At 42.3% G+C, this 20,060-nt stretch overlaps 1 protein-coding gene across 2 annotated transcripts in view; it reads right to left on the reverse strand.

Moving 5' to 3' along the window:
* Positions 1 to 2,234: 2,234 nt before the first annotated feature.
* The window catches only part of LOC127436759 (sortilin-like), a 28,108-nt gene continuing 10,282 nt past the window's right edge, over positions 2,235 to 20,060 (reverse strand). Inside the window, exons 10-21 of one of the 2 annotated variants that reach the window (XM_051691107.1) lie at positions 19,889 to 19,949; positions 10,463 to 10,618; positions 8,695 to 8,792; positions 8,097 to 8,196; positions 7,845 to 8,016; positions 7,561 to 7,754; positions 7,026 to 7,218; positions 6,768 to 6,884; positions 6,545 to 6,665; positions 3,314 to 3,417; positions 3,080 to 3,197; positions 2,235 to 2,653 (exon numbers count right to left, since the gene is read on the reverse strand). In XM_051691107.1, the coding sequence (XP_051547067.1) occupies positions 2,639 to 2,653; positions 3,080 to 3,197; positions 3,314 to 3,417; positions 6,545 to 6,665; positions 6,768 to 6,884; positions 7,026 to 7,218; positions 7,561 to 7,754; positions 7,845 to 8,016; positions 8,097 to 8,196; positions 8,695 to 8,792; positions 10,463 to 10,618; positions 19,889 to 19,949 (1,449 nt within the window). In that variant the 3' untranslated portion in view covers positions 2,235 to 2,638. Of the gene's footprint in view, positions 2,654 to 3,079; positions 3,198 to 3,313; positions 3,421 to 6,544; positions 6,666 to 6,767; positions 6,885 to 7,025; positions 7,219 to 7,560; positions 7,755 to 7,844; positions 8,017 to 8,096; positions 8,197 to 8,694; positions 8,793 to 10,462; positions 10,619 to 19,888; positions 19,950 to 20,060 lie in introns of both variants that reach the window. The other variant, XM_051691106.1, reaches the window with a different exon arrangement.

Below are 20,060 nucleotides of genomic sequence, written 5' to 3' on the forward strand. Positions count from 1 at the left end.
ACATCATCATGCACTGAGGTAAGAGATTTGCCCAAAGCTTCAATGTTGGAAGAATTCTCTTTAACCATTCTTTCAAGCTGGTCGGATCGCTCGTTGATTTTCTCCGAGAGAATTCGGATGATATTCTCCTGCACATCACTCAAAGAAAGTTCACTTTGTTTGGCAGAGGAGTCAACGACATTTTTATGTTTTTTGGGAGGTTGATTTTTGTTTGGCGTGTTCGGACAAGAATCACAACTTCCTCCGCTTTTTACTTTACATGCATAAGAGTGAGTTTCGTTCAAACTTCTCTTCTCTTTTACAGTATTGACCTCCATCTCTGCGCCAAGATCCTCAGCCATTTTTCTGAATTGTACAGTGAAACTGATGCTGATTTCGTAATTTAATATTGTCTTGTTGCACTACCAACGTCAATATATATTCAAATTCGGCAACTATAAGCAATCTATCAATAGTAGCTAGCAACTTTATGGAATATACATGTCCATTTGTGAGAAATACCCGATTTGTTTCTCAGCTTAGAGAACCACTACTTTCCACGGTGCCATCTTGGAACTGAAGGATGCGTCCTCTGGAGGTCGCATTTGTCGGCCGCAAACGTCATCGAGGTTGTCTCGTTTCAGAAAAGCGAGTTGGACACTTCGAATGCAGCCTTCTTTCACGGGAATTCTGAGGATGCATGAGGTGTATCCTTCATGGGCTCTCACAAACCACAATACTTTGCTTCAACGGAAATGTCTAAAAAAAAAAAAAAAAAAAAAAAATAGCGCCAATTTGCCCGTAAATATGATGTTCAAACGCAAGGAATGTTAATTCCCAAGTTGAAGTACCTCAGTAGATGGGTGCAGAGTATATAATATATATAATTATATTAATATATAATTAAAATAAAGTATTAGACTAAAAGAACACCTGTAAAATCTATTTTCTTTTCTCTTTACATCATTATAACTCTCCTAAAATATAACTCATGCATTCTCTTCCAGAGGGACTTTGTTCTCTTCTCACTCAAAGCGCTCGTGCTTGTTAAAGTGTGGCGTGCTGTCATAGCACTTAACTCCAGGTTGCTCCAGGGGGATTGTCCCTGTAATCAGGGCACTGTAAGTCGCTTTGGATAAAAGCGTCTGCCAAATGCGTAAATGTAAACTGTTTGGTGTCTTTTTAATTTGATTAAAAATCACCACAAAAGGGCAACTGACATGACATATCATCAGGCAGTGACTGCAGTGTCCTGCTGTGTGACATGCTAAACTCCATCTAAAACATAATTTTTCAGATTCAGTTATATGTATTATCCATCATATTAATTGAGAGACTACATGGAATATTTGTACTTTTAAAATTCATTTATCACTCTACAGGACTATTTAAATGAAATGAAAAATCTAAAAGGTGACTGAAATGGTGAAAAGCTCAAAGAAATGGTGATCAGTTACAGCATCTAAAATGCACTCTCTTCCTTAAACATACAGTACTGTGCAAAAGTCTTAGGCACATAAGATGTTTCACAAAAACATTTGTCTTAGAATGGTTATTTATATCTTCAGCTTTAGTGTGTTAATGGGAAATATAAATGTGAGAATCCCAAACATTACTTTTGCAAATAGAAAAGATTAGAATAGAAGAACAGGGAGCCCTGCAACAGATGTCATGGCCCCCACAAAGCCCCCCACTGAACATTGTGTCAGTCTGAGATTACATAAGAGACAGAAGCAATTAAGACAGAAGAACTGTGTCTCCAAGAAGCTTGGAACATCCTGTCTGCCAACAACCAAGAAAAACTGTGTCCAGGTGTACCTAGGAGAATTGGTGCTGTTTTAAAGGCAAAGGTGGTCACACTGAATATTGATTTAGCTTATATTTACTGGACTTTGTATGACGTTAATTGATAAATGAAAACTATTTATATCATTATTTTTGAAGACATCCTCACTATGTAAAATTTGTTTAAAATTTTTGCCTAAAACTTTTGCACAGTACTGTATATATGTATACATTTTAATAAAAAAATAAATATAAAATTATATATATATATATATATATATATATATATATATATATATATATATATATATATATATATATATATATATATATATACACACATAGGATCATTTTAAAAAGTCAATGTATTTTGTCAGCTATATTCAATAGCACTTATGATGGTGTAATAAACAACAAGAACATTTAAATGTGGACTTTCAGAAGACCATAAATGATGCAGCCCATTTCAATTAATTTTCATTTCTTTTATTTACAATTCAGAAACAGTAGTTTGGTCTTTATTTTAAATCACATAGTAAAACTATGGCAGAGCTCAGGGAGGATAGCTAACCACAGCCTGGTTGGATATAAAAAAAACTCCAGTGCAAAAGACAGAGAGGATTAAAGTAGTTTCAATCATACTTGTACAGATCCCTGCGTATGAAATTTCATAGGATAACACAAGAACCAGACCATAGCAAAAAAAAAAATCGCTTGGCTACAACTGAAAAATGCAGTTCACAGTTCTTCTGGGTGGTTTTTGTCTACAGTGCCTGAGCCCAGAGTACTGAAACCAGACATTCAGTTTAAGATCCATTAGAAACAATTTACACCTGTCTGTAAGCCTGAAGAGTTTCCAGTGTTTAAATGCTGCTCATTCAATGAGATCCTAAACAAGAGACAGAAATGGTCAGCAAGTTAGTCTTGGTGTACACGCATATAAATGATGCAAATAATAGGAGTGCACCGATATCAGTGCTTATAAACAGATACATGTAAACCCCCCCCCCCAATCTACCTATGGGATACTAACATTTAGCTAGAATATAGGATATGTATGTTTTATCATAAACCAAGCTCATGCAAAGGTGTCAGTCTGTGTGAAGTGAGCAAAATGTGAGATATTAACATTTTAGTCTTGTGTGGTACAATCTTGAATTTATTTTGAGGCACTAATTTCACAATGTTGACTACCTAGGAGAATCTTGAAAAGTGGCACAAAGTGGCAGAGCTAAATCTACAGTATATGTGCCCTGTTCCCATGCTAAATAATAAGAATATTGTTAGAGAATATTGTTTGATGCAGTAAACTCACATCATCTGAGTCGTCCTGGTTCTGGAAACTATGCAGTTTACTACTGGGGCTGCTTTCATTGTTAACGCACAGATCATCTTCTTGGAGTTGCAGCGTAGAGAACCGATACTCAGGTGACCTTCAAGTTGATCAGAAAAGAAAGAGAGATAAATAAATACCAGTCTCCAGCAAATTATATTGGCATGTGGAATACTGAATATGGCTTTAAACAGATGTACAAGCGTGTGACCTTACCTTTGCCTACAGTTTATTTTCCTTGAAGTGATGATAAATCCTGCTGCTATTACCAAACCTATGATCCCCACACAAGTGCACACTACAGTAAGAGCCAGTATGCCCTGCTGCAAATAAAGACAGCAACTGTATTTATTCAGCTTTTTTCTGTATATTGTTAGTAAAGGCTATACGTTTATATATATATATATATATATATACATACATACACACACTGGCGGCCAAAAGTTTGGAATAATGTACAGATTTTGCTATTATGGAAAGAAATTGATACTTTTATTCACCAAAGTGGCATTCAGCCGATCACAATGTGTAGTCAGGACATTAATAATGTGAAAAATTACTATTACAATTTGAAAAAAAAAAAAAAAATCAGAACTTTTTTAACTAATTCAAAGAGTTCTCATCAAAAAGTCCTCTACATGCAGCAATGACAGCTTTGCAGATCCTTGACATTCTAGCTGTCAGTTTGTCCAGATACTCAGGTGACATTTCACCCCACACTTCCTGTAGCACTTGCCATAGATGTGGCTGTCTTGTTGGGCACTTCTCACACACCTTACAGTCTAGCTGATCCCACAAAAGCTCAATGGGGTTAAGATCCATAACACTCTTTTCCAATTATCTGTTGTTCAATGTCTGTGTTTCTTTGCCCACTCTAACCTTTTCTTTTTGTTTTTCTGTTTCAAAAGTGTCTTTTTCTTTGCAATTCTTCCCATAAGGCCTGCACCCCTGAGTCTTCTCTTTACTGTTGTACATGAAACTGGTGTTGAGCGGGTAGAATTCAATGAAGCTGTCAGCTGAGGACATGTGAGGCGTCTATTTCTCAAACTAGAGACTCTGATGTACTTATCCTCTTGTTTAGTTGTACATCTGGCCTTCCACATCTCTTTCTGTCCTTGTTAGAGCCAGTTGTCCTTTGTCTTTTAAGACTGTAGTGTACACCTTTGTATATCCTTCATTCATCAAAACAATGATTGACTGATGAGTTTCTAGAGAAAGCTGTTTCTTTTTTTGCCATTTTTATCCTAATATTGACCTTAAGACATGCCAGTCTATTGCATACGGTGGCAACTCAAAAACAAACACAAAGACAATGTTAAGCTTCATGTAAAAAAACAAATATCTTTCAACTGTGTTTGATATAATGGCAAGTGATTTTCTAGTACCAAATTATCAATTTAGCATGATTACTCAAGGATAAGGTGTTGGAGTGATGGCTGCTGGAAATGGGGCCTGTCTAGATTTGATCAAATATGACTTTTTAAATAGTGATGGTGCTGATTTTTACATCAGCAATGTCCTGACTATACTTTGTGATCAGTTGAATGCCACTTTGGTGAATTAAAGTACCAATTTCCTTCCAAAACAGCAAAATCTGTACATTATTCCAAACTTTTGGCCATCAATCTATATATATTGTATTATTATCTATGTCTTGCTGCTGTTTTTGTATTGTTTTTGTATTGTTGTACACTGGAAGCTTCTGTCACCAAGACAAATTCCTTGTATGTGTAAGCATACTTGGCAATAAAGCTGATTCTAATTCTGATTCTGATATATATATATATATACAGTAAACACTAACTGTCAAAACTTTTAAAACACTTGACTGAAATGTTTCTCATGATCTTAAAAATCTTTGGATCTGAAGGCGTATGCTTAAATGTTTGAAATTAGTTTTGTAGACAAAAATATAATTGTGCCACCATATTCATTTATTTCATTATAAAACAAAAATGTAATAAAAAAATAAAAACATTTTTTTTTTTTAAATTGATGACTTGGACCAAATAATTAAGAAAATCAGCCAATAAGTGCCCAACATAGATAGGAACTCCTTCAATACTGTTTAAAAAGCATCACAGGGTGATACCTCAAGAAATTGGTTGAGAAAATGTCAAGAGTTCATGTCTGCAAAATCTAGGCAAAGGGTGACTACTTTGAAGATGTTAAAATATAACACAGTTTTGTTTTGATGGCGTTACTATTATTCTGAAATGTGAAATTTTTTTTGTTTTTTTATATATAATAAAGAATGAGTAAGTGTTTCAAAATTTTTGACCGGTATTGTGTGTAATATATATATATATATATATATATATATATACACACACACACACACACACACATACAGTATATAATGTAAGTAGGATGTCTACATATGATATGTACATTTTCAAAGACCTACAGTGGCACCAAAAAGTATTTGGACACTTAAAGTAATAGTACACCCCAAAAATGAAAATTCTCTCATCATTTACTCACCCTCATGCCATCCCAGATGTGTATGACTTGTGTTTGTGTTCTACTGCTGAACAAAAACAAAGAATTTAGAAGATTATTTCAGCTCTGTAGGTCCATACAATGCAAGTGAATGGTGTCCAGAACTTTGAAGCTCCAAAAAGCACATTATGGCAGCATAAACGTAATCCATAAGATGCAAGTGGTTAAATCTATATCTTCAGAAGCGATAGGTGTGGGTGAGAAACAGATATTATTATCAATATTTAAGTCTTTTTTTACTATAAAATCCACTTTCACTTTCACGTTCATGTTCTTTTGTTTTTGGCGATTCGCATTCTTTGTGCATATTGCCATCTACTGGGCAGGGAGGAGAATTTATAGTAAAAAAAAAGGAATTAAATATTAATCTGTTTCTCACCCACACCTATCATATCACTTCCGAAGACATGGATTTAACCACTGCAGTCTTATGAATTACTTCTATGTTTCCTGCAATTTTTAGAGTTACAACGGTCTGAACACCATTCACTTGCATTGTATTGACCTACAGAGCTGAAATATTCTTCTAAAAATCTTTGTTTGTGTTCAGCAGAAGAAATTAATTCATAGACATCTGGGATGACATGGGGGTGAGTAAATGATGAGAGATTTCATTTTTGGGTCAACTATTCCTTTAAGCCACACTTAAAAATGTTTAATTTATCGCATTAGGTAAAAAAATATCAAAGCAATTGGCATCTACAATGTAATCTAATGATATTCATGCATTTTTTAGTGTCTTATAAATGTGCAAATACTTTTTAGGGCCACTGTATATTGAAAATTGATATTCCCCCAGTTTTAATAACACCTTTATCCTCCATCAGTACCTCTTTCTACCTATTCCTGGTATTCTACATGGATTCAACAGTTACAAGAGCAACGCAGACATACTTTGAATGATTGTTAATTAGAAGATAGAGTGATAAAGGCACTGCCACTCACTGATGTCGGCGGACTTGAGGAAGTAGATGGACTGAGGTCCTCACAGTGCTTTTTGCCAGCACCCTCTCTCCTCGAAGGACTGAAACCACCCTCACATTTATCGCCGGGAATCTTACGATACCTGCTTGACACAATTGTACAATGGAGAAGTGTGTGTAAATGTTTAAGAAAATGTAAAATAGACCTGGAACTAGTGAGGTTCAACAAGATGTATTTTCTTCACCCTGTTGTCCGTAGATCCTCTAGCTCCCCATTTAAGCAAATCTCCAGGGTGTGATTCAGGAAGTCAGGCTGTGGCAGACACTCAGAGGTGTTTTCATGTCGATAGAAACCGTAGTCACTGTTGACAGGAGACACGTTTAGAAAACACATTCAAGCTTCCATCTTCCGTGGTTTAACACCACAAGCAGAAGTTCTTTGTGCTGAAATGAGGTTCAACAAACCTCATTGTTGTGAAATAGGAGTTGCAACTTTTTCCTACCACATATAGTCTTCTCTGGTGCAAGGACAAGGGCTCTGCTGCGTGCTGACCACATATCCTCTCCCATTTCTACAGACTGACAGTTTCTTCAGTCTTCTAAATGTTTCCTTGTAGCCTAGGACACACCCGTTTGTTTCTGAATCACTTCCGTATTCAGAGTGAGCCAACCACTTCACATAGTCTTGTTCACCACCTTTGAAAAAAGATAAGTCGGCTTTATCTATGGATAGAAAGAGACCACTGGATATCCTGGCCATTACTTCCACTAATGTACTAATATATACTGTACATATAGCAGATAGCAATATTACTCGTTAACCAGATAACAGATAATATTTCAGCCTTAATTATATAATGCAGGTAGACATCAATACCATGTATAACTCTTGAATAATGTTTCTTATTATATATATACAGACATAAAGACAGACAGGAATTTAGAAATATACTGTATATTTTGATATTTTATAAATATATATATAATTCTTTCCAAATTTGTATACATTTTGCCCTTAATTTTTTATTTCTTTCTTACACTCTCTGGTTAGCAAGTGCTCAAAGTCAATGGTGACTGCCACCCACATGGGCTGATCATCATCATCTGGTCGGTAACCAAAAATGCTGATATTCATGGTCTTAGTGCCAGGCTCTGATGCCAGGCCTGCCAAGAAGATTGGGTGATCAGTGAAATTAAATATATTCCAACACTGGCCTTCATCTGTGGAAAACCTAAAAAAAAAAATGTTTTTAAAAGTGTCATACATATGACAATCAACATAAAAGCCATGTTAACCATTTCAAGAGATTAATCATGTCTACTTTATGGAGCTGATCTGTCTGTCTCTATGGGCCTCCACGGCCACTATCAGGCCTCCAGAGTCCAGGATGCTGTAATGGTGTGGTCCTCTTAGAGTTCCCCACCAGGTGTATCCTCCGTCCCCAGACACATACACATCCGGACGGGCAGCTGAAATGGAGTCTCCCACACTACCTGCAGTAACATTTATCATGCAGTCATTCATTATGTTCATTCAATTGTTAGGATTGCTTAAACATGGAGAGTGCTATTACCATGAGCGATGACCAGTCCAGTAGCGGTAGGCTCAGAGAGAGGCAGCATGGGAGTGATTCCGCTGAAGTGACTGTGCTCTCCGTGAATGTGCAGGTTGCACTGCAACAGAGAACACACTAGGAAACATGCAAGGAAAAACATGTGTACAGAAATGCACTAACAATGGAAGCCTATCAGTATGTATACATGCCCAGTTCTAATGACATTTTACATGACATTTACATTACATGACATTTTTAAAAGACAAATTATTGTTTTAGTCTGACTGAAATTGAACTTTTTAAAGTGCATGTAAATGTACTGAATGGGGGAGTTGTACAGCACTGTGAATATACATGCCAAATACATATGACACTGTCGCATTTTGATAGTATAAACATATAACATCCAGTATTTTAAATAATATTGTGATTATGTAAATCTACTAAACACAATACATTTCACAATGTTCAAGCAAAGATACCAAGAAGGGACATCACATAATTATCCATAAAACACTTTTAAATGGAGCAAAACTCCACCCACAGGAATTACGTTAATCTAGTCTATGACATTTATGGTAAGTTATTGTCTGACCACTCGGTCCTCAACTGTTACCTTCTTTGATATTTCTGGACAATCTACATTCTCTGGCTTCTTCAGAAATCTCCACTGTCCACCTCTGTTAAACGAAATGACTGAGCGTATACGTCCATCTGCAAACCAAGAGGAGCATGACATCATTTAGTGATGACATCAGCACAATTACAAGTACATAATTGGTCAATTGTAGGCCCACACAGAATCTGAACACTTTTTTTTTTTCTGACATAAATTTGCTAAATGTATTTTAAATATGGTACCATGTGTTAAATGGAACTGACTGTACAACACTCTTATTGACGACTAAATGCATTATCAGATTAGTCAAAACTATTAAATGAATGAGAACATGCAAGTACCAACATGATCACACAGATAATCAATGTTTGCTTGCGAATGTTCATGTACCTAGAACTCGACCTCATTCTTCCAAATAACTAACAAGCACCATCCACCATCAGACATTTTCGCAACATTTCAGATGTGCTTGCCTTTTCCTGTGGTGTATCTGATTGTCCGTTGCGCAAGCAGCCTCACATAAACAATGGTGACCGCGATTCTGAGGTTGCAATTTTGCTAGAAAATTACACTTTTATTCCACTGATGGTTAAGTTTAGGGTTGGGGTTTGGGGGTAGAGTTAATAAAATAGGCATTCCTGTTGACAGTATTACATAAAAAAAATAATTATATAAATAAAAATCAACTCGCTTTTTGCACCACCCTGTGGACATTTCACCTCAACAACACTTCCAGCTTTGGCCACTGGGGGCAGTGATTCGAATTTCCAACCTGGTCTCATTGTGAAAACATGACTCTATATAAATTTTAGCAAAACTTGTTATACGTGTCTCCAGGTACAATTCCTTGCAGTTTCCAGGTGAAAGGAACACTAGAAGTGCTACAACAACTGTTTTTCACAGTTTTATTCACTGCATGACTTATGGCTGATAATGACTTTATAAATACTTATTTTTCTCTCTATTACTCAGAACCTGCTATTTTATGATATCGACACACTTTTACACAAATGCATCTTTCAAAAAGCAATACATTTTCATGCTTGTATTACAGACCCACCTACATATATACACTTATTCCAACATGATTAACTTGCACGGTAGCTCACCAGATAGGGCGTTGGACCGCGGTTCAAGTCCACCCATGAACTCAAGCTAACACATAACATGACAAAGTCAAAGAAGCGGCACAATATGGTGTTGTTGCTTCAGAAATTGTGCTTTTTAGGTTTAGGCACTGAAAAGGTATGTTTGTCTTTTTTTACATCTCATGTATCTTTTAAAACACGAATGTTTCGGTTTAGGCGATGATTTGGTAAGGATGTCTTTTTTAAACTTCTCATTTATATTTTATAACATTCAGGCAAAAGTTTTAGGTTAGGTTAAATTTTTTATCTAAGATTCACCATAAAACCACATCTTACCTGCTTTTGATGCCCCCAGTTGGACATTTCACAGTAAAACTGAAGCCAAACATGTTATATAGCACGTACATTTTGAATTGCAAAACTGTTGTCATGTTCACGTAAATTTCACGAGACCAGGCTGCGAATTTCGGCAAGCACAGACAGATTTCAGCAGCAGAACTTTCGTCCTCCTGACTCTGAATTCACAGTGTGAACAGTCAGAGAATATGTAAAATTTTGTGAATGATGGGCATTTGAATTCTGCAGAAATCTACAGAACTTTCTGTGGTATTCTGCTGGCACAGATTCTGTGTAGGCCTTATCATTTGTTTTCAATGACATGGAACAAGCTTTCATACCCTCCTCTAGTATGTTGGTGAGATAGACCCCTCTCAGTGATGTCACATTAGTGAAATCACTCTTCCCCTCCCCACCAAACAGATGGCGCTCCAGAGACTTGGAGTACAGGATGCCACGGTCATCAGATGTGTAGATTGTCCCAAAATATGTGTCTTCTGTAAGCATGTGAGATCACATCACACAAACACTCGCACACACAGCTGACACAGCTTTTTTACTCAGACAAGAGATAAGAGACTGTCATCATAATTCAAACACACACACATACACACAGCAAAACCCATCCAACCTGCTTCGTAACTGTGTTTTATAGTAATAGTTCACTCAAAAATGAAAATTCTATCATCATTTATTCACATTTATGTTGTTCCATAACCTGTATGCCGTTATTTTTTCCATGGAACACAAAATTTGATATTTCAGTAACAAAAGTGGCCATCAACCTCCAAAAATAATAAAAACGCACCATAAAAGTAGTGACAGACAGACATTAGTTAGATAGATAGATAGATTTTAATTGACTATATCACAATTCCAGTGGGTCAGAAGTTTACATACACTAAGTTAACTGTGCCTTTAAGCAGCTTGGAAAATTACAGAAAATGATGTCAAGCTTTTAGACAATTAGCCAGGTAGCTTCTGATAGGAGGTGTACTGAATTGGAGGTGTACCTGTGGATGTATTTTAAGGCCTACCTTCAAACTCAGTGCCTCTTTGCTTGACATCATGGGAAAATCAAAAGAAATCAGCCAAGACCTCAGAAAAAAAATTGTGGACCTCTACAAGTCTGGTTCATCCTTGGGAGCAATTTCCAAATGCCTGAAAGTACCACGTTCATCTGTACAAACAATAGAACACAATATAACACCATGGGACTGCACAGCTATCATACCACTCAGGAAGGAGATGCATTCTGTTTTCTAGAGATGAACGTAGTTTGGTGTGAGAAGTGCAAATCAATCCCAGAACAAAAGCAAAGCACCTTGTGAAGATGCTGGAGGACACAGGTAGACAAGCATCTATATCTACAGGAAAATGAGTCCTATATCGACCTAACCTGAAAGGCTGCTCTGCAAGGAAGAAGCCACTGCTCCAAAACTGCCATAAAAAAGCCAGACTACAGTTTGCAAGTGCACATGTGGACTAAGATCTTACGTTTTGGAGAAATGTCCTCTGGTCTGATGAAACAAAACTTGAACTGTTTGGCCATAATGACCATCGTTATGTTTGGAGGAAAAAGGGTGAGGCTTGCAAGCCGAAGAACACCATCCCAACCATGAAGCATGGGGGTGGCAGCATCATGTTGTGGGGGTGCTTTGCTGCAGGAGGGACTGGTGCACTTCAAAAATTAGATGACATCATGAGGAAGGAAAAATATGTGGATATATTGAAGCAACATCTCAAGACATCAGTCAGGAAGTTAAAGCTCGGTCACAAATGGGTCTTCCAAATGGACAATGACCCCAAGCATACCTCCAGATTTGTGGCAAAATGGCTTAAGCACAACAAAGTCAAGGTATTTGAGTGGCCATCACAAAGCCCTGACCTCAATCCAATAGAAAATTTGTGGGCAGAACTGAAAAAGCGTGTGCGAGCAAGGAGGCCAACAAACCTGACTCAGTTACGCCAGTTCTGTCTGGAGGAATGGGCCAAAATTCCAGCAGCTTATTGTGAAAAGCTTGTGGAAGGCTACCCAAAACGTTTGACCCAGTTAAACAATTTAAAGGCAATGCTTCCAAATACTAACAAAGTGTATGTAAACTTCTAACCCACTGGGAATGTGATGAAAGAAATAAAAGCTGAAATAAATAATTCTCTCTACTATTATTCTAACATTTCACATTCTTAAAATAAAGTAGTGATCCTAACTGATCTAAGACAGGCAATGTTCCCTATCTGTCACTCACTTGACGTTGTGTCGATGTAGTGACATTAGGGGTCACTCTTGGGAGCCTGAGACACCTCTGGTCTTTGATAAAAGGCCAATGAAAATTGGCGAGTGGTATTTGCATGCCACTCCCCCAGACATATGGGTATAAAAAGAGCTGGTATGCAATCACTCATTCAGATGTTCTCTTCGGAGCCGAACGGTCATGCTCACAGAGCTGAATTCCCTCGACTGTTCATTCACCTCTGCTGGATCTGACGGCGCATTTCAGCAGCTTCTCCCCCCTCTGCACTGGTGCACTGCAGAGAATGACCCTGGGCGCTTCGGCAGAAATAAAAGAGTATATTTCTCTAAAAGAGTATATTTCTCTAAAAGAGTATATATCTCTAAAAGAGCGGCACACACAGAACGTCTTTTTAAAGATGCGTCTTTTTAAAGATGCCTTTCCTTTGTGTGTTATTCCTGGTTGCGCTCGTTATCTCTCGCCTTCTGACAGTCACAATCACTGTCTTTTGTGTCTGGGCACTGCTCACGTGGAGACAGCGTTCGTGGATGGGTCATGTACTCATTGCGAGAACATGTCCATGGCAACGATGTGGCCGCGGCTTACCTTCGTAAGAAAGCAAGCCACCCCAGAGGCTCCCCGCCTCGGTCCTTCTACCCATGGGTATGAGGCCAGCGTGGCTAGCACTGGGGGTGATTTGGGGACCCCATTGGGACCACCTCCGCCGGGTATCCCCCCACGAACCTCCCATTCCCCAGCATGCTCGTCTGCCCAGATTGGGCTTTCGGATGAGTCCGCTGGCTCGTCTCACGGTGAGTTCGACCTCTTATTCGGAGCCCGCGAAGGTGATGAGCTCCCGAGCGCAGCATCGGAGGGCGGGTTTGTCCAGTCGGACGTGGAAGCCTCAGCTGGGCTCCTCCCTTCGGGTGCGGTCACCCAGTCACAGGCTGATGTGGAGATGATGACATGCTTTCCCGGGCAGCCATGAGCGCCAGGCTAGAGTCGAACCCTCCGCTCTCCCCTGAACCCTCGCGGCTCGATGATTGGTTCCTGGGCTCGCGGCACCGCTCAAAGCCACGCCCCGCCCCCTTCCTTTCTTCCCAGAAGTGCATGAAGATCTGACAAAGTCGTGGTGGGGTGGCCAAGGGCTATTCGGCAATCCCCCGGTGGATAAAGGTGCTCGCAGTGCACCTATGCCCGCAGAGCGCCGCCACCTGGTGCGGGCGCCCAAAGCTCCCGTCCAAGGCCTGTAGGTTTACGTCGTCTCTGACGGCCAAGGCCTACGGTGCCGCTGAACAAGCCGCCTCCACTCTGCATGCCATGGCTCTCCTGCAAGTCCGCCAAGGCGCTAAAGGAACTGCACGATGGTAGTTCTGCCCCGGGATTGATGCAGGAGCTGTGCTCGGCGACCGACCTCGCTCTCCGGGCGACGAAGGTCACGGCACATTCTCTTGGGCGGGCGATGTCCACCTTGGTTGTCCAGGAGCGCCACCTTTGGCTCAGCCTGGTCGAGATGGGAGAAGCCGACAAGGCACGGTTCCTTGCTGCCCCCATTTCCCAAGTTGGCCAGTCCGGCGACACTGAGGACTTTGCTCAGCAGTTCTCAGTGGTGAAGCAGCAGACGGAGGTTATCCGGCCCCAGCATGAAGCCCACTGCAGGAAGCAGAAGCCACCCGTCTCGCGGCTACCAAGAACCCGCGAAAGGCCTCAAAGAGCCCCTGAAACGGGTGACCCAGGGATGACGAAACCACTCCATCTCCCGGTCGAGGGCCAGGAGGTGAATCTTTTATTACCTTTGCATTTAATTGCGCTGCATGCCCAAGTGGCTGCATTACCCAAGAGTTCAGCAAGAGCGGTTTCCTTGTTCCCTGGGTCACGGTCATCACGTCATCATGACCACCATCCACCACTCTATTTGGCAGGTTTGGCACTCCAGCGGCGGTCTCTCTGCCCCTGAGCACCCAGCTGTGGCACAAATCTTCCCCCGATGTGACAGTCTCCACGGGTCACGAGGACAGGCCTCTTCCTCCCCCATCCCGGGCTGTTCCAGGGGTGGTCACAAGGAGCCAGGTAAGTACTTCGATGTCCCTGAACTCAGCACGGCCACGACACTTTGTGGCACCTCAGGCTCCGCCCCACCGCGAGGCCCCACCCACCAGTACGTCTGATGAGTTTGTCCCTCTGGCCGAGATGAAGAAGGGGTTTTACAGCCCCTACTTCATTGTACCAAAAAAGGCGGTGGGTTGCGGCCAATCTTGGACCTGCGAGTACTGAACCGGGCTTTACACAGACTTCCGTCTTAGATGCTGACGCAAAGACACACTCTAGCGAGCGTCTAGCATCAAGATTGGTTTGCGGCGGTAGACCTGAAGGACGCGTACTTCCACGTCTCGATTCTACCTCGACACAAACCCTTCCTGCGGTTTGCATTCGAGGGTCGGGTGTATCAGTACAAGGTCTTCCCTTTCGGTCTGTCCTTGTTCCCTCGCGTCTTCACGAAGGTCGCAGATGCAGCCCTTGCCCTGCTAAGGGAAGTGGGCATTCGCATCCTCAACTATCCTGATGGTTGGCTAATCCTAGCTCACTCTCAGGATGTGTTGTGTGCACACAGGGACCTGGTGCTCTCACACCTCAGCCGACTCAGCCGTCTCGTTGACGGCGTGCCTCATGAACGAGCACGCACAGTCGGTGCTGACCTGTTTTAAGGCATTCAAACAGAAAACAGCGGTTCCACTGAAATTTTTTCAGAGGCTCCTGGGGCATATGGCATCCTCAGCGGTGGCTACACCGCTCGGGTTGATGCATATGAGACCGCTTCAGCACTGGCTTCAGACTTGAGTCCCGAGATGGGCATGGCGCCACGGGACACATTGCGTGGCCATCAAGCCGATCTGTCACCGTCTCTTCAGCCCTTGGACCGACCTCACGTTTCTACGGGCAGGCGTTCCCCAAGAGCAGGTCTCCAGGGTCATGACAGATGCCTCCAAAATGGGCTGGGGTGCTGTTTGCAACGGGCACGCAGCCGCCAGCTTATGGATGGGCCCGCGGCTGCGTTGGCACATCAGCTGCCTCGAGTTGCTAGCAATTCTGCCTGCCCTGCGGAGGTTCCGGCCATTGATCCAGGGCAAGAACGTGTTAGCTCAGACAAACAACGCGGCAATGGTAGCATATGTCAACCGTCAAGGCAGTCTGCGCTCCCGTTGTATGTCACAACTCACCCGCCATCTCCTCCTCTGGAGTCAGCAGCACCTCAAGTTGCTGCGAGCCACTCACATCCCGGGCGACCTCAACACTGCAGCGGACGCGCTGTCACGGCAGGTTACCCTCAGGGGAGAGTGGAGACTCCACCCTCAGGTGGTCCAGCTGATCTGGAGTCGATTCAGACAGGCACAAGTAGTTCCCACTGCCCGCTCAGGTACGCCCTGACCGAGGCACCTCTCGGTATAGATGCGCTGGCACACAGCTGGCCCCCTGGACTGCGCAAATATGCGTTTCCCCCAGTGAGCCTACTTGCACAGACCCTGTGCAAGGTCAGGGAGGACGAGGAGCAGGTCGTCCTGATAGCACCCTACTGGCCCACCCAGATGTGGTTCTCGGACCTCATGCTCCTCGCGACAGCCCCCCCCCCCCGATGAATTTCCATGAGAAAATTCTTTCTCAGGGACGGGGCACCATCTGGTCACGGTTGGACGGGACGCGGAAGACCTAAGCGGTCTACCACCCGCGGTGGTAGACATGATCACTCAGGCTAGGGCCCCCTCTGCGAGACGCCTGTATGCCTTTAAGTGCCGTCTGTTTGCTACGTGGTGTTATTCCCAACAGGAAGACCCCAGAAATGTGCAGTCGGATCGGTACTTTCCTTCCTGCAGGAGAGGTGGGAAGGGTGGATGTCCCCTTTCACCTTGAAGGTGTATGTAACCACTATAGCGGCACACCACGACGCAGTCGACGGTAAGTCTTTAGGGAAGCATGACCTGATCATCAGTTTGCTGAGAGGTGCCAGGAGGCTGAATCCCTCCAGACCGTGCCTCGTTCCCTCATGGGACCTCTGTAGTTCTTCAGGGTCTACAGAGAGCCACCTTTGAGCCTTTGCAGTCAGCTGAGCTTAAGGCACTCTCCTTGAAAACTGCCCTCCTGATTGCGCTCACTTCCATCAAGAGGGTAGGAGACCTGCAAGCATTCTCTGTCAGCGAAACGTGCCTGGAGTTCGGTCCGGGCTACTCTCACGTGATCTTGATACCCCGACTGGGCTATGTGCCCAAGGTTCCCACGACCCCTTTTAGGGACCAGGTGGTGAACCTGCAAGCACTGCCCCAGGAGGAGGCAGACCCAGCCCTGTCATTGCTGTGTCCGGTGCATGCTTTACGCATCTATTTGGATTGCACGCAGAGCTTTAGAGTCTCTGAGCAGCTCTTTGTCTGCTTTGGTGCACAACGGAAAGGAAGCGCTGTCTCCAAGCAGAGTATTGCCCACTGGCTCATTGACGCCATAGCTATGGCATTTCACGCCCAGGACGTGCCGCCCCCGGTAGGGCTACGAGCCCATTCTACCAGGGGTGTAGCGGCCTCCTGGGCCCTGGCCAGGGGTGCCTCTCTAACAGACATTTGCAGAGCAGCAGGCTGGGTAACACCCAACACCTTTGCGAGGTTCCACAACCTCTGCGTGGAACCGGTTTCATCCCGTGTAGTGGCACGCAATACCAGCAGATAAGTCCAGGATAGCTGGCCGGGTGTATCGCTCGCACATAGCGCCTTTCACCTCCCCTGAGCTGAAGATGTGCAACTCCCAGTAGTGTTCACAAACTATTTTCCCTGGTTGACTTCCTCCGAGCCCTGTGGCAGTCGATTGTTCGGAGAGACTCACTGCCGGCCCAGTACACGTGCTAACTAAAAGCCCTGTTCTGGGGTAGGTGCTCCGTATGTGGTGGTTCCCTGTAGGTAACCCCATGTGATGTATATCTTCCATTAATTTGTTTCCCTGTTGGCAAACTGTGTCTTCCTTGGGCAGAGGCCCCTCTGCCACAGTCTCCATGTTTGTAGTAACTCCTTCCATGTTGGGTAGGACCTACCATGAGACAATGTTGGGGGAGGTTATGTGTCGGCTTGGTGCGCTGGCTATGAGGCACACAGTTGTCTGCCCGTCACACACCACCAGTTCACATAACACAGTTCAGCCAGTTGCGGCATTTTGTATAGGGACCCCTAGTGTCACTACATCGACACAATGTTGAGTGAGTGACAGATAGGGAACGTAATGGTTACTTGTGTAACCTCCGTTCCCTGATGGAGGGAATGAGATGTTGTGTCCCTCCTGCCACAACGCTGAACTACCCGCTGAAATGGCCGGGACCTTGTCTTGGCTCCTCAGCATAAAACCTGAATGAGTGGTTGCACACCAGCTCCTTTTATACCCGTATGTCTGGGGGAGTGGCATGCAAATACCACTCGCCAATTTTTATTGGCCTTTTGTCAAAGACCAGAGGTGTCTCGGGCTCCCAAGAGTGACCCCTAATGTCAATACATCGACACAACGTCTCGTTCCCTCCATCAGGGAACCGAGGTTACACAAGTAACCATGAGGTTTTCTGCGATTAAATGTCAGGAATTGTGAGTTTAAATGTATTTGGCTAAGGTGTATGTAAACTTCTGACTTCATAGATAGATAGATAGATAGAAAGGCTGTCAAATAAAAAAAATGAAATTCGAATATTCATCAGATTTAAGATAAAAAAGTATACTTGAATACTAAAATGAGCATTCGAATTTTGGATGCATCATTACTGCACGAGACACTGAAAAACAGTGAGACACAGCACAACAGTTAAAGACGTCTGTCCAGTGCAAGCATTCAAAAAGAGGAACATGTTTGGAGTGAACGGTCCCCAGAGGTGGGGGTCTTTGGCGGTTGTGTCTTAAGCTGACTATACCTTGCCCTATTATTAATGTCTTGTTGCAATAGCATTAGGTATGTACATATAAATCCAACTGAATTTAATAAAAAAACACTGTGGTACCGCTGGAGTCCATAGAAGTACTATGGTACTGGAATAGGCTTCTGCGCAACACTAGATTAACATAGAAATGTCTATTAAAGGAATAGTTCACACAAAAATTAAATTCTCTCATTATTTACTCACCCTCATGTCATCCCAGATGTGTATGACTTTCTGTCTTCTGCTGAACACAAAAATCTTAATATCTTTAGAAGAATATTACAACTCTATAGGTCCTCACAATCAGACACGATATGATAGGTGTGGGTGAGAAACAGATAGCTTGTGTTTATCTTGTTTGTGTTCAGCAGAAGGAAAACATACACATTTAGGATGGTATGAGGGTGAGTAAATGATGAGAGAATTTTCAGTTTTGGGTGAACTATCCCTTTAAAGCACTTCTTTTCTCGTTTCAACTTTTAACTTAATATTTGGGAATATGAACTGGTTAAATCTTTTGACTTTATCATATTGTGCACATTTGTTACAGCCACATGTTCTTCACAACCCAGTGCTGATTGGTTTATATTGTTTTGCTTTTTTGCGCCCTCTTGTGGACGTAGGAGACAACGTTGATTTAAAAATCAGATGTCTTGTAGATTTTTCCCCCTACCCGAAATGATGTCTTTAAAATTTGAATATACCGGTAATTCGAATTTTAGTAATATGTCAGTGAAAAACTGGACTTTAGTTTCTCAGCCCTGTGGACAGTCCTAATAGATAGATAGTTGTTTGTTTACATTTGCATTTTTGAGAGTTGGAGTTTGAATAGGGTTGGCCTGTTTGAACGTTCCATCAATGCAAGTCTATGGGATGTTTAGGGCTTCCGGTCGTCTGCTATGGGAAAACTTTGCCTTTAGCACAGTCTGAAGGTCTGTGCCAAGTTTGAAAGATGTTGCTGAAAAGCTCTAAGAGGAGTTCCCATTGATAATTTTGGACTTGGTTTAGTGGTTTTAGAAAATCCCTAAAATGAATAAAGTACAATAATAGTATGTTGGCTTTATCAAGTCAACATAATGACAGCATACATAACATGATGGTGAGTAAATGAGAAAGAATTTTCATTTCGGTTGAACTATCCCTTTCAAACATACTAACATGTAAACACACGATAGGAAATAAGATAACTCTTCACATGCAATTGATGTAAATACAATAAAGGGTGTATTCATACAATATGTCAGCTTATCTAGCATGAATGCGAAGGCCTTGCCACTGTCTGCTGTAAGACAACACCATGCTCCTTCTTATCTGTTTCAAGTGATCATCCCAGTACAAAGACTTCCAGAATGGAAGATGAATAGTGTACACACTGACCCAAAAGTGTCTAGCCCTCGAATGGCTTTTGCAGAGCCATTCTATGATATGTCAGCACAAAGTGGAACTCGCTTGACAAGTCCTGCCTCATCAGCACACTGTTAAACTGACAGTGACAGCAACTGTGGTTGAGCTGTTCACTTATAGTGATACTTCTCTTTCACAACTCCAACAGAAGAGAGAAAGAAGATAGAGAAGCTGCTGTAAAAAGTGAGAAACAGCACCTCCAGGGTTGTCCACATGCATGAAGATCATGTCCTCATCGCCATCCAAGACTGAGTAGAACTGCAAAGAGACATGAGTAAGTCAAAGAGTTACACACAGTGTTGTGTGTGTGTGTAGCTCTCTAATGATCTGAGTGAGAGATTGTGACAGATTATTTTCTGTTGGATCAGC

This window comes from Myxocyprinus asiaticus, chromosome 47 (assembly GCF_019703515.2).
Source record: "Myxocyprinus asiaticus isolate MX2 ecotype Aquarium Trade chromosome 47, UBuf_Myxa_2, whole genome shotgun sequence".
In the NCBI taxonomy this organism is placed as follows: Eukaryota; Metazoa; Chordata; class Actinopteri; order Cypriniformes; family Catostomidae; genus Myxocyprinus; species Myxocyprinus asiaticus.